Source organism: Mytilus trossulus, unplaced genomic scaffold (assembly GCF_036588685.1).
Source record: "Mytilus trossulus isolate FHL-02 unplaced genomic scaffold, PNRI_Mtr1.1.1.hap1 h1tg000244l__unscaffolded, whole genome shotgun sequence".
Taxonomy (NCBI): Eukaryota; Metazoa; Mollusca; class Bivalvia; order Mytilida; family Mytilidae; genus Mytilus; species Mytilus trossulus.
The window spans coordinates 2608426-2622200 of record NW_026963317.1 but is presented as its reverse complement, the minus strand read 5'-3'; the positions used below and the strand labels follow the sequence as shown (position 1 = coordinate 2622200).

Genomic DNA, 13775 nt, shown 5'->3' with positions numbered 1-13775 from the left:
TGTGATTTGCATCATATGTATTCACACACGAATTGGACACAAGCTTTAACCAGATTATTGACGTCCCTTACCTTTTACACAAAAAAAATCTTTGAAAATTGGTATCACATTAAGTGTGGCATCATGATATCGATTAAAAACAAAATAATTTGATAAAATAGTCTTATATTACACATTGACAGTTAAGCTTTTATGATAACCATAATAAGAAATGCCATTTAGTAACTCAATATTTTTAATACCAGTGATATGTTTTTACAGACCAATGTCCCAGTCAGGAAGACCGTTGTCAGGATTTACCCGTCCTGGAACACAGGGTGGGAGACCAGGTACAATGGAACAGGCCATTAGGACCCCACGTACAGCACATACTGCCAGACCTGTCACTAGTGCCTCTGGGAGATATGTCAGATTAGGAACTGTATGTATTTATTCTGTTATTTTCTTATTTAACTACAGCTCTGATCATCTGTGGTAGCATATGCTTGATAGTATTGTACTAACTGATTTTACCCTCTTTAAGTAACATCAGTAAGGTGATTATTATCATTCTTATTGTATTAATATATATCCCTTAATTTAAGATAAGGGAGATGTAGGTTCCATTAATGGCATTATTTGTGAGTTTACATTTAGAAAATGATTTTTCCTGCTTTGTTGCTTTATATTATGCATTTATACATGTTATTAGTCTTTTATTAGGAATAAGAACATAGACACCTACTCTAGATCTCATGTCTGAAGTTATGTGACTATATAGTTTTCTGTATTATGTTTATCTGGCTTAATTTCTTATAAAAATATTTGAGAAATTTAAGCGAAAAATTTATCATTATTTATGTAAAAATTACATATTATATTACTAAATTTCTTCACCCCAAAATAATTACTTGAATAAATATCAATTATTACTTTACTTCACTTTAGAGAAAAGTCATGAGTATTTTTTAAGGTAATATATAGTTTGCTTACAGTTTTCTTAGAACAAGTTGACTGAATGTTTTACACATTGCATTTAAGTATTTATAGAAAGAAATTTAATTTGATTATTTGTATTGTAGGCTTCTATGTTGTCAACACCAGATGGACCTTTTATTAACCTGGGTAGATTGAACTTTACAAAGTATGCCTCGAGACAGAACTTAGCCAAATCATTGTTTGAGTATATATTTCATCATGAAAATGACGTCAGAAATGTAAGTTGTTTGGTTTCCGGGTTTTCTTGGTCACACACTATTATATGTACAATGAACTTAAGATTAAGATTTCAGAGTGCCTATTTCAGCAGTATTATATAATTATAACTTTAATATGTATACAGGAGTCTAAAGATTGCAAAGCAAAATGAATGATATAAACATGAACTTAAACGATACTCTGTGTTAAAGGCCGTACCTTGACCTACATGTATAATGGTTTACTTTTAAAAATTGTTACTTCGCTGGAGAGTTGTCTCATTGGCACTTATACCACATCTTCCTATATCTATGAAAACACACAAATAAAAAGAATAATATAAACAAAACAAAACATATGTACAAAGCCTAAACAGAGCAGCAAAAAGTTGGGTTGTCAACTAACACTGAGGTTGTGAGTTCAAATTCCTGCACATGGCAGGTATGTAAGATTTGAATCTTAGTTGACTAGATTCTAACTTTAACTGACTAGGATTGACAGTTACCCATCTGAAGTTGGTAGTTCCCTCCAGGCACTCCTGATGCCTCAATCAATATATACTGACCAACACAATATAGCAATATGTGCTGAAAGAGATTTTAACCACCAACAGCCAATTAATCAATACACACAAAAAAGAAGATTTGGTTTGATTGCCAAAGAGACAACTCTCCACAAGAGACCAAAATGATTCAGATATTAAGAATTATAGGTCACTGTAAGTTCTTCAATAATAAGCAAATCCAATACCGCATAGTCAGCTATAAAAGGCCTCGAAATGATAATTTAAACTAATTCAATGAGAAAATTAACGGCCTAATTTGTGTACAAAATAATAAAAGAAAATCAAATATGTAACACATAAACAAACGATAAACACTGAATTACATTCTCATTCTTGAAGTCGCATATACAGTAAACCAAGTTTGAAAATAATGTGAATATAAATCTTTGGTAATATGTCAAAGTTGTATGTATCTTTCCTTATATAACTACATCAAGTAAATTTGAAAATCACGAAATTAAATCACTGCAAAGTTGGCAGAAAAGGACTAAAACCCCAAATTAATTATCCATGAAAATAAGTTGGGTTACAGTTCCCTTCCTGAAGTAGAGTTTACAACAATAGGTGAAGAAGTACTTGAGACTTGTGACTTATTATATGTATATTTATTATATACTTAGTATTAAATGCAGATAAATGGTATGTCATTGGCAATCTTGTTGTATCAGCCACCCGTGATGATATCGATATCGGCACGCTTGCAAAAGCTTTATCACACCTTTATTCTGTATGACGTCACATCATCAAATGCAGTCACTGTTGCAAAGGCTTAATCAAATCCCTAATCTGTATGACGTCATTTTTAAACTCCTTATTTGTACCACGTCATGTTACATAAAAAACATCTACTTGAGGTTTATGTATATAATAAAGTGTATATGATATGGCTTTTTCAATATCACACACGATATCAACCCTCAACCAATTTTATTCCTCAAGCAGAGCTCTTGGGATTGTATTGGTGTCTCAGGTTGATACGGACTCGATATTGAAAAAGCTATATGATATTCTCTATATATATGCTTATTCTTTCCTATAACTCTCTATTTACAGGCCCTAGAGCTGGCAGCATTAGCTACAGAAGCATGTCAGTTTAAAGACTGGTGGTGGAAAGTACAGTTAGCTAAATGTTATTACAGGTAAACGATTTTCTCTGTGTGTAAATCATTCAGTTTATAGACCGTTTAATTTATTCAATATGTTTTGACAAATTTCTGTGCAAACATTTATTAAAACTCAAAGACTGAATTTGAAGACGTTTATGATCAAAGATTTTCAAGAAACTAGATTAAGGAGGTTCGTGGGTCTAAATCATTTGTATCGGAATTTTTCTAGATTTTTCTATAAATGACAGTGTTCTCCCCAGGATTTTTAGATAGCACTGTGGTAAGTGCATAATTTTTGTCAATTCTCGGTAACTTAATCGTGGTGCGCTGTTTGTTTGTAATTGATTTGTTATGTGTTTTCATTATATCATGCTGTTGATATTCCTCTTGTTATGCTCATGAGGCTTTGTTTGTTAATGTTATTGTCTGGATATAGAAGAAGAGTCTTTTTTCTCCATTGTAAATTCATATATTAAATCCTGATACTATCTATGCATAAAACTGAAGGAGAAGTCATTTTCCATGATGGATCTACACCAGACTGCCTGTGCTAAGATTTCTTAGCACCATCAGGTAATGTTGCTGAACATGTAGGACAACAATAAAGTCATAATTTGTCAGCTTCTGTTTGGTTTTGTAACCAACTGTAGAATGTACTGTTAACCTTACGACGTTTGACAGGAATTGACATTTTTTATCATAAAGATTTCTCATTTTATGACCTAAACGTTTTATAATATTTAAATGGCCTCATCCAAGTTGGACATCAAGAAAGTAAAATTCCTCAAGTCGTATCAGCTTGGGGCTTGTTTTTCTAATCATATCCTCTCAAATTGTTATCAAATGTTAGAATTTCTGGCTAAACAATTATAAGTTCGAAATGGGGGTAATTTGCGACAAACCCCTGTGTTTGATCGTTTTTAAAATCATGGTTTGTTCAAAGTTCGTAAAACCAGTTTGTGAGCGACGTTGGGAAATGCGGTCAATTCATTTCATCACATTTTATTCATATCTGTCTCTATATTTTCTTTAAATTAAAAAAAATGATGTGAATGTTGAAATCTTTGTTTATTTTGATTTTTCAAAAACGCCATTTTGTAAAATTTATTTGACTGGTCCGGCTAGGTTACTTTAATACAACGGAAATAATTCATTCAAAAATCATAAACCAGTCAACCATGTGTTCCGAAGTGAAAAATAAGCGTGAAATTTGAAAATTTTGCAAAATACAGAAAAAAATATAGCATTGCGGTTGCGTTGGTTAGGGCTGCGTTCAGTGCAATAGGACAGCGGGGAATTGCCAAAGTGCTGAAAAGCACTGTGCATAACGGCAAAATAAAAAAGTGGGGTAACCATTCATTTGCGCTCAAAATCTGCCTTCGAAAGAAGCATAAATTTTTGTAAATGTGGGTTCTTTTCTGTTGAAGTTATAGCAGAAATAAAGGTAATATGGAAATAAAAAAGGAAATTTATTACAGAAATCGCTCAAATTTTACAATAATTTAGTTTAAGTAGGTAGCATATATGAAAATATTAAAAAATATAGGTCACCGATGTGTTGAAAAAGATATTTCAATTTTAAAGCCAAAAAATGGCATTTTTCCACCAAAGGGTGATAATTTGGAACTTTTTCAATGATGCAATAATTCCTGAATTTACAGTAGTTTTAAGGTGGTACCGAACACCTTCACTAAAATTAATTTAGCTCGTTTAATTTTCATAGAAAATTTTACTTGACCCTTTGACAAAAATATAAAAATTTCTAAATATTTGAACCGACCAATTAATCACAAAAATTACACTGGTTATATAAGAAGTACACCACTAATTAATGGCCCTTTGCTTTCTATGTAAATTCCTTAATTTCGAGTGGTCACAGCTCTTTTATCTTAAGTTCTATCAAAGTGACAGTCATTGCATGTCAAAGCAATGCCTTCTCCTGTGCTGTACTGAAAAAATCAACATACATTTAATGGCATTTAAGACAGAACTGGTTCCCAGAACTTGGTTTGTACCAAAACAGGTACCTCTGATCTGACAAACAGGCCAAATGTACCCTCATTAGCTCACCTGGCCCGAAGGGCCAAGTGAGCTTTTCTCATCACTTGGCGTCCGTCGTCGTCGTCCGTCGTCGTTAACTTTTACAAAAATCTTCTTCTCTGAAACTACTGGGCCAAATTAAACCAAACTTGGCCACAATCATCATTGGGGTATCTAGTTTAAAAAATGTGTGGCGTGACCTGCCAAACCAACCAAGATGGCCGCCATAGCTAAAAATAGAACATGGGGGTAAAATGCAGTTTTTGGCTTATAACTCAAAAACCAAAGCATTTAGAGCAAATCTGACAGGGGTAAAATTGTTTATCAGGTCAAGATCTATCTGCCCTGAAATTTTCAGATGAATCGGACAACCCGTTGTTGGGTTGCTGCCCCTGAATTGGTAATTTTAGGGAAATTTTGCTGTTTTTGGTTATTTTCTTGAATATTATTATGGATAGAGATAAACTGTAAACAGCAATAATGTTCAGCAAAGTAAGATCTACAAATAAGTCAACATAACCAAAATGGTCAATTGACCCCTTTAGGAGTTATTGCCCTTTATAGTCAATTTTTAACCATTTTTTGTAAATCTTAGTAATCTTTTACAAAAATCTTCTCCTCTGAAACTACCAAGCCAAATTAAAACAAACTTGGCCACAATCATCATTGGGGTATATAGTTTAAAAAATGTGTGGCGTGACCCAGCCAATTAATCAAGATGGCCGCCATGGCTAAAAATAGAACATAGGGGTAAAATGCAGTTTTTGGCTTATAACTCAAAAACCAAAGCATTTAGAGCAAATCTGACAGGGAGTAAAATTGTTTATCAGTTCAAGATCTATCTGCCCTGAAATTTTCAAATGAATTGGACAACACGTTGTTGGGTTGCTGCCCCTGAATTGGTAATTTTAGGGAAATTTTGCTGTTTTTCGTTATTATCTTGAATATTATTATAGATAGAGATAAACTGTAAACAGAAATAATGTTCATCAAAGTAAGATCTACAAATAAGTCAACATGATCAAAATGGTCAGTTGACCCCTTTATGAGTTATTGCTCTTTACAGTCAATTTTTAACCATTTTACGTAAATCTTAGTAATCTTTTACAAAAATCTTCTCCTCTAAAACTACCAGGATAAATTAAAACAAACTTGGCCGCAATCATTATTGGGGTACCTAGTTTAAAAAATGTGTGGCATGACCTGGCCAACCAACCAACATGGCCGCCATGGCTAAAAATAGAACATAGGGGTAAAATGCAGTTTTTGGCTAAAACTCAAAAACCAAAGCATTTAGAGCAAATCTGACAGGGAGTAAAATTGTTATCAGGTCAAGATCAATCTGCCATGAAATTTGCAGATGGATCGGACAACCTGCTGTTAGGTTGCTGCCCCTGAATTAGTCATTTTAAGGAAATTTTGCCTTTTTTTGTTATTATCTTGAATATTATTATAGATAGAGATAAACTTTAAACAGCAACAATGTACAGCAAAGTAAGACCCAAAAATAAGTTAACATGACCAAAATGGTCAATTGATCCCTTAAGGAGTTATTGTCCTTTATAGTGCATTTTTAACAATTTTCATAAAATTTGTAAATTTTAACTAACATTTTCGACTAAAACTTTTAGGCCAAGTTCAATATAGATAGAAATAATTGTAAGCAGCAAGAATGTTCAGTAAAGTAAGATGTACAAACACATCACCACCACCAAAACACAATTTTGTCATGAATTCAAATGCATTCTTTGTTTAATATTCACATAGACCAAGGTGAGCGACACAGGCTCTTTGGAGCCTCTAGTTTTTGTTGAGCCTTCGACTTTAGTCGAAAAAGTGAGACTAAGCGATCCTACATTCCGTCGTCGGTGTCGTCGTCGGCGGCGTCCACAAATATTCACTCTGTGGTTAAAGTTTTTGAAATTTGAATAACTTTCTCAAACGATCCTGGATTTCTACCAAACTTGGACAGAAGCTTGTTTATGATCATAAGATAGTATCCAGAAGTAAATTTAGTAAAAATAAAATTCCATTTTTTCCTTATTTTACTTATGAATGGACTTAGTTTTATTGCCGGGAAATATTACATTCACTCTGTGGTTAAACTTTTTTAAATTTTAATAACTTTCTTATACTATTTTGGATTTGTACCAAACTTGGACAGAAGCTTGTTTATGAAAAAAGCTAGTATCTAGAAGAAAATTTTGTAAAAAAATAAATCTATTTTTTTGTAGTTTACTTTTAAAGTGACTTAGATTTGCTGCGAAACAACACATTCACTCTGGTTTAACTTTTTAAAATTTTAATAACTTTCTTTTACTATTTTGGATTTGTACCAAATTTGGAAAGAAGCTTGTTTATGATCAAAAGCTAGTATCTAGAAGGAAATTTTGTTTTCTTCTAGTTAACATTACATTCAGTGTGCAGTTAAAGTGTGCAGTTAAACATTTATTACATAAACTATCCTGGATTTTTACCAAACTTGAACAGAAGCTTCTTACAATCAAAAGATAGTATCAGCAGGAATATTTTATTGATTTGTTTCCTCATTTTTGCTGATCTTGTGATAAACAGAAAGAGTAGGCGAGAGCCGCGAGACACTGGGTTCCGCGGAACCCTTACAATTTTTTTAATTTCATGCCATTTTTTTATTATTCAAAATTATCAGTAAAAAAATGTTCTACAATGATCACAAGTCATGCAGCTTTCATTTGATACCAAAAAATAATAAAATATTCTACATATTTTGAAAGTTATGTCCATGCATAGGAACTATTTTGTGTTAAATATGTACTACTTTCTGGTATGTGCTTTCTGGCTGGGCCTGAATTAGTGTTGTTTCACCTATAGCAGTTTGACAAACAAGTTTTGATCACTGAGAAGCTTATTATTCCCTTAACAATACAATGTAATTAAAACATTCAGCTGATTTTACAGTGTTGTCTCCCGTAGTGTTAGGTACCACCTTAAATTTAGTTTCACTTTTTTTTCTTTGTTTCAGATTAGGAATGTTTAGAGACTCAGAGCAGCAATTAAAATCAGCATTAAAACAACAAGACATGGTGGATCCCTATCTGTATCTATGTAAAGTATATCTCAGGCTTGATCAACCTCTTACTGCTGTTGAAGTTTATAAACAAGGATTGGATAAATTTCAAGGGGAAACAACTCTATTAACAGGAATAGCTAGAATTTATGAGGTAAGATTTCTGTTTGTATCTATGCAACATAAATGTTTATTGGGGGTTGATCAACCACTCACAACTGTAGAAGTTTACCATCATGGATTAGAAATGTTTCAAGGGGAAACAATTCTATTAACAGGTATAACTAAATTATATATACCTGCCAACTGTCACTATTTGTGGGGGATTTCCCCAATGGAGACTCCCAAATTGAAATTTTGAAAGAGCAATTTTGTCCACAATTTAAACAAAACAATTAATTTTACAATGATTTTAAAAGTAGAAAGTAGCCAAAAAACAATATTAAAATTTGCAGGCCTCATTGAAGGTTTTTTAGGACTATGACAGCCCTCTTGCACGCAAAACCCCCATGGGTATATGGAAAATTTGGCAGGTATGATATATGAGGTAAGAATTCAATGCTAGTTATTTTCCTTAAATTGTACCTTTGAACATGTGAATTTTTCTGAAACACTCTGAGAAAAGTCTCAAATGTTATAGAAATTTCAAGCAAGAATAACCAGGGATTTCAGCTTAATGAAACTGCTAGTCAAATTGAAATTGAATTGTATGGATAAGATATATATAAAAAAGAAAATGTGGTATGATTGCCAATGAGACATCTGTCCACAAGAGACCAAATGACACAGAAATTAACAACTATAGGTCACCATACGGTCATCCACAATGAGCAAAGCCCATACCACATAGTCAGCTGTAAAAGGCTCCAAAATGATAAATGTAAAAGTAAAACAAGAAAACAAGACTTCTAATGACCTAATTTATATACAAAATAATGAATAAAAACAAATGTGGTATGTTACACAGCAAAAAACTGCAACTACTGAATTACAGGCCCCTTTTTAACACAAAATCTGTTGATGCACTTGAAAAACTCAAGGAAATGAAAAATACTTTAATTTCTGTTCTTCATATCAGAATTGCAGTTAAGCCTTCAACAATGAGCAAAATTGAACTTAGGGACGATTTAAAAAAAATCAATGAAGGATAAAAAAAACTTGACATTGATTTTATATATATATCCTTATTTTACATGTGACGCACAAATTAATTTGCTCAAAGAATTACAAATTTTCCAAAGGGTTGATTGCAGACTTTGATATCATAAAACCTGATATCACGAAAAAACATTTTTTCCTCATCCTCATATTAAAGAAAGGAGTACTATGAAATAAAATATTAAACTTCTGCCCTCAGTTCTAATAACTGTTTTATAGAAAAGCAGAAAAATCTTGGTTATAATTAGCATGAAAAAAATATTTTCTGTTTATAATTTGAGCTCCGGAAGTCTTATTGTTATGACAACACTTAGATGTTCCATGTTGTCGTCAGTATTTTAAAAGGTAACTGTCTCAAATACTTGAACCCCTTTTACCTAATATCAATCACTAGACTTTTTAACTATTTTTTTCTTTTTTTCCAGGGTTTAAATGAGATGGAAAATGCAGTTAAATTTTATAAAGATGTTTTAATGTATGATAGTATGCATGTTGAAGCCATAGCTTGTATAGCAACACACCATTTTTACACAGATCAACCAGAAGTTGCACTGAAATTTTACAGGTATCGTCCTATTCTCCACTTTATGTATATGACATTAAGATCATATTGTACAAAATGTAGATGCTTTTTACACCTATGAAAGACAGGATCATTATAACCCAACTTTTAGATCTTCCCTTGAAATGAGGAAGTTAAGATTCATGGTACTATTATTTTACCATTCTTTTGTCATAAAACTTTAGTTTCGTGATACATAATCATACAAAATCTAACAATGTTCATCTGACCTTGACCTCATTTGTATGGTTTATTGGTCAGCTTTAAGTATTCATCATTTGATCCCTTTCTCAGATACTACAAGCAAACGACCTCTATTTTTATAGTTATAAAAAACTTTTCAAACATAAATGTATTACAGAATTTAAAAATTTTGTCCTTGTTTTTCCTTGAAATTCATTTAAGATATTATATTATGGTGTTATTTGAAAATTTATATGGAACTGAAAATCTGGTCTTTTTATCATTCTGCAGCAAATAATTATATCATTAGTTAGAAAATATTAAAACAACAAGCCAATCAATTGTTGATTAAATCATTGTTTACATAATGATCAAAGACATTCATTTAATTATTAATTTACAATTTTATGATTGAAAGACAATGCAAGCCAATTACTACTGAAATATTCCCCAAAATTGGTTTGATTATCATTTATGATATCTTTATTTAATTATTTGCTTTGATCTTTTTATTAATCCACAATTAATCCTACATAGTCTCCTAAGTCTTTTTGAGTACAGGATTACTCTTTTGATCTCAAAGTTTCTCAAATGTATACTGTGAAAACAGACTCAAATAAGATTTGATAAATAAACGTGACAGTTTGAAACATCATCAAACCTTAGACATTTACTGAACCCACACCATTAAGTGACAACATAGCAATGGCTGAATCTGCACCACTTAATGACAGCATAGTTATGGATGATACAGTTCTACTGAGGAAGCACCTTCTGATCCATGACAGGGCTGTACAGCAAATTATTGTACTTGGTAAGTCCTTCTAAATGCTCAACTTTCAGACCTCCCTTTGTGAATTAAAATTTTTCGTGGCGTCCTTTAAATTTAAAAACAATATAAATCTGTTCTTATTTGAAACAAGTCTTGCTAGTTCCAAGATTGAATAAGAATTTAAAGAAAGATCGCTCTCTTATTTTCTTGACTTATCTAAAATATTTTGAATGAGATCAGTGTAGATTTTAAAAAGCAGTTTTATTAATAATGGTATTTTAAGAAAATAGAAAACTTGAAAACAAGTGAATGATATAATGATCAACTTTTTGAAAGTTTTTTATATAATTTTTCAGAAAAAAAAGACATTTAAATAATGAGTAAACAATTCAAAAATATTTTTAAAATTTATCTTCTTTTTAGATCGGTATATTGAGAGAGTCAAAGAAAAAGCTGTACACCAAGTTCAGAGAGGTAACAAATCCAGAGCCTTACATCTATTAAACAGGAAATCAGTAGCCATTGGTCTAAAGAACACCTATCGTCAGTTTCGTCTCAGAAAATGGTACCAGTCACAAGTTCTTGTAGTTAGCATGCTCAGCACCCTGAGACCTAACCAGGTTACAGTACAACCTACAGAACCTGACACAAACCCAGGGTACGAAGGTCAACAGATGGAGCTATTTGCCAAATCACAGATGGTATCTCAGTGTAACTCTGACCGTGCCATGTAATGAAACTGCAAATATGTGAAGATGTTAAATTGACATTCTTTAGTCTAGAAGTAATTAAAGTGATATGAAATCTGATTATTGAAGTTATATTATATGTAGATTTGTTAATTTAATACATGTAGTGCTATTTTATTTTGTAATAAAAAATACTTTCTCACTTAAAATTTGGTGTTTTTGTGATTTTCTTATTGGATTTTGCAATCCTTCATTTATGAATAAAAAAAACTCCTCCAATATTTCTGATTATTTTCCATTTCATGTTGTGTTCTGTGGTCAGATGTTCACCTTGTCATGTGGGATCTTCTCCCAATTTGTTTGGTCATTCATCATAATTTCTCCATTTGTTTGCCCATTATACTTTTTTTCACAATTTGTTTGCCCTTTAGGCATCTTCTCCTAATTTGTTTGCCCATCATGCATACTCTCCCCTATACAGCATTTCTCCCCATTTTCACTAAAATGTTTAATCAGATAAAAAAATTCAATAAGAAACAAGACATCTAAATAGATCATAAAATGTGCATTCCTGCTATATCCATTCATTTTCATACAAATAGCTCTGACATCTCCCTCAATTATTTTTTACACCATACAAGGTGCATTGCACATGTATTTTTATGTTTTACTTTAATGTCTTTCCATTTATTTTCCATTTTCTAACTAAAGTTTGCCTCAACCAAATGTTATGAAACTTGTACACAATGCTAATTACCACAAAACACAAACCAAGTGTGTATTTTAGTGATATCATTTTTAAATTTCTAGAGAAATGTATGTTTACAAATGGAAAAAATGTTTATTCATTTGTTTCCCTGATCTTACTTACCCGTACCTAAACCATTGGCTATAAATCCTATATGCATTGCTAAATTATTACAACAAACACACTCATCAAGTACAAATTTTGATGGCTTAACTTTTACCATTTTAAAGTTATACCCCTTTACATATGACAATTATTGATTGTTTCGGTTCAGAAAATGTTGGATTAAACCACGTTTTACGGCTAGCTAACCTCTCACATGTATATCAGTTGCATTCCCTTTCATGAATGTGACCTACCGAATTAGACTATTTACCTGATTTTTTATCACATAAGCAACACGACGGGTGCCACATGTGGAGTAGGATCTGTGTACCCTTCCGGAGCACCTGAGATAACCCCTAGTTTTTGGTGGGGTTCATGTTGTTTATTCTTTAGTTTTTTATGTTGTGTCATGTGTACTATTGTTTGTCTGTTTGTCTTTTTCATTTTTATCCATGGCGTTGTCAGTTTGTTTTAGATTTAGGAGTTTGACTGTCCCTTTAGTATCTTTCGTCCCTCTTTTGCATAAATATTCCATTATATTGACAACAAAGTGTGAACAAAACAGACACACAAAATTGTTAAGAAAGAAGATGTTATTATAAGTTACTATTTTGTACAAGAACACAGTTTTTGTCCCTTGAAATTTCTCTACATACTGGTATATTATAAGTCCTTAGTGTGGACAGTATATACATACAATTTTTTCATAGCTCTCCTTCATTTATTTCTTCATGTTTTAAGCCTTAAAAAGCAAGTGAAATTACTCTGAAACAATCTTGGTCAGGAATTTCAAAGTAAAGTCGTCATTAGTGATTTGGTTAATTTGAAAAAAGTTAGAAATTAGTGTGTCTGCATGAAGCTATCTTACCAAATTCAAGACCCCCTTTACATAAATTTGTACATAATATAAGTTAGAGCTGATGAAATTTTTCTATATTTTTGACATAACTTGACCAAGAAGTAATGTAAAAATATTATTAAGGGCAGTTGAGATTTTTTTATTTGAACTTTTTGTTCAAAAGAAATCCCCTAAAAACTGAAAATAAATGTTCACAGCCCCAGCTGAGCTGCAAAACTAATCTTCACTGAGGCTCTCAATGAGGATAACACAGCTAGCTAGTCTCATCAACATTTAAACCACATCTTCTTATTTTTATGCCTACTTTAATATCTTATATTTAAGGAATGTCTGTAATATTTTTCTGTCTATGAAAAAATAACATACAGAATATGGTGCAATCTGAATAACCTGCATAGCAGGTTATTTTAAAGTGTGTACCACATTTTTAGCTCACCTGGCCCAAAGGGCCAAGTGAGCTTTTCTCATCACTTGGCGTCTGTCGTCGCCGTCATCTGTCGTCATTAACTTTTGCAAAAAATCTTCTCCTCTGAAACTACTGGGCCAAATTTAACCAAACTTGGCCACAATCATCATTTGGGTATCTAGTTAAAAAAAATGTGTCTGACGACCCGGCCAACCAGCCAAGATGGCCGCCATGGCTAAAAATAGAACATAGGGGTAAAATGCAGTTTTTGGCTTATAACTCACAAACCAAAGCATTTAGAGCAAATCTGACAAGTTAAAAATATTATTCAGGTCAAGATCTATCTGCCCTGAAATTTTC

The 13775-nt window shown here is 32.1% G+C and overlaps 2 protein-coding genes across 2 annotated transcripts in view; both read left to right on the top strand.

Annotated features, from left to right (window-relative positions):
* LOC134701528 (tetratricopeptide repeat protein 8-like) overlaps nt 1-13775 on the top strand; it is a 45994-nt gene that overhangs the window by 5538 nt on the left and 26681 nt on the right. Inside the window, exons 3-7 of the mRNA XM_063562676.1 lie at nt 262-421; nt 1062-1196; nt 2795-2880; nt 7889-8087; nt 9517-9656. Coding sequence (XP_063418746.1) covers nt 262-421; nt 1062-1196; nt 2795-2880; nt 7889-8087; nt 9517-9656 — 720 coding nt within the window. The remainder of the gene's footprint in view (nt 1-261; nt 422-1061; nt 1197-2794; nt 2881-7888; nt 8088-9516; nt 9657-13775) is intronic.
* Nucleotides 10504-11342, top strand: LOC134701450 (uncharacterized). Its single transcript, XM_063562607.1, has 2 exons — nt 10504-10650; nt 11032-11342. The coding sequence occupies exons 1-2, from the start codon at nt 10542-10544 to the stop codon at nt 11340-11342; spliced, it is 420 nt and encodes a 139-aa protein (XP_063418677.1). The 5' UTR covers nt 10504-10541.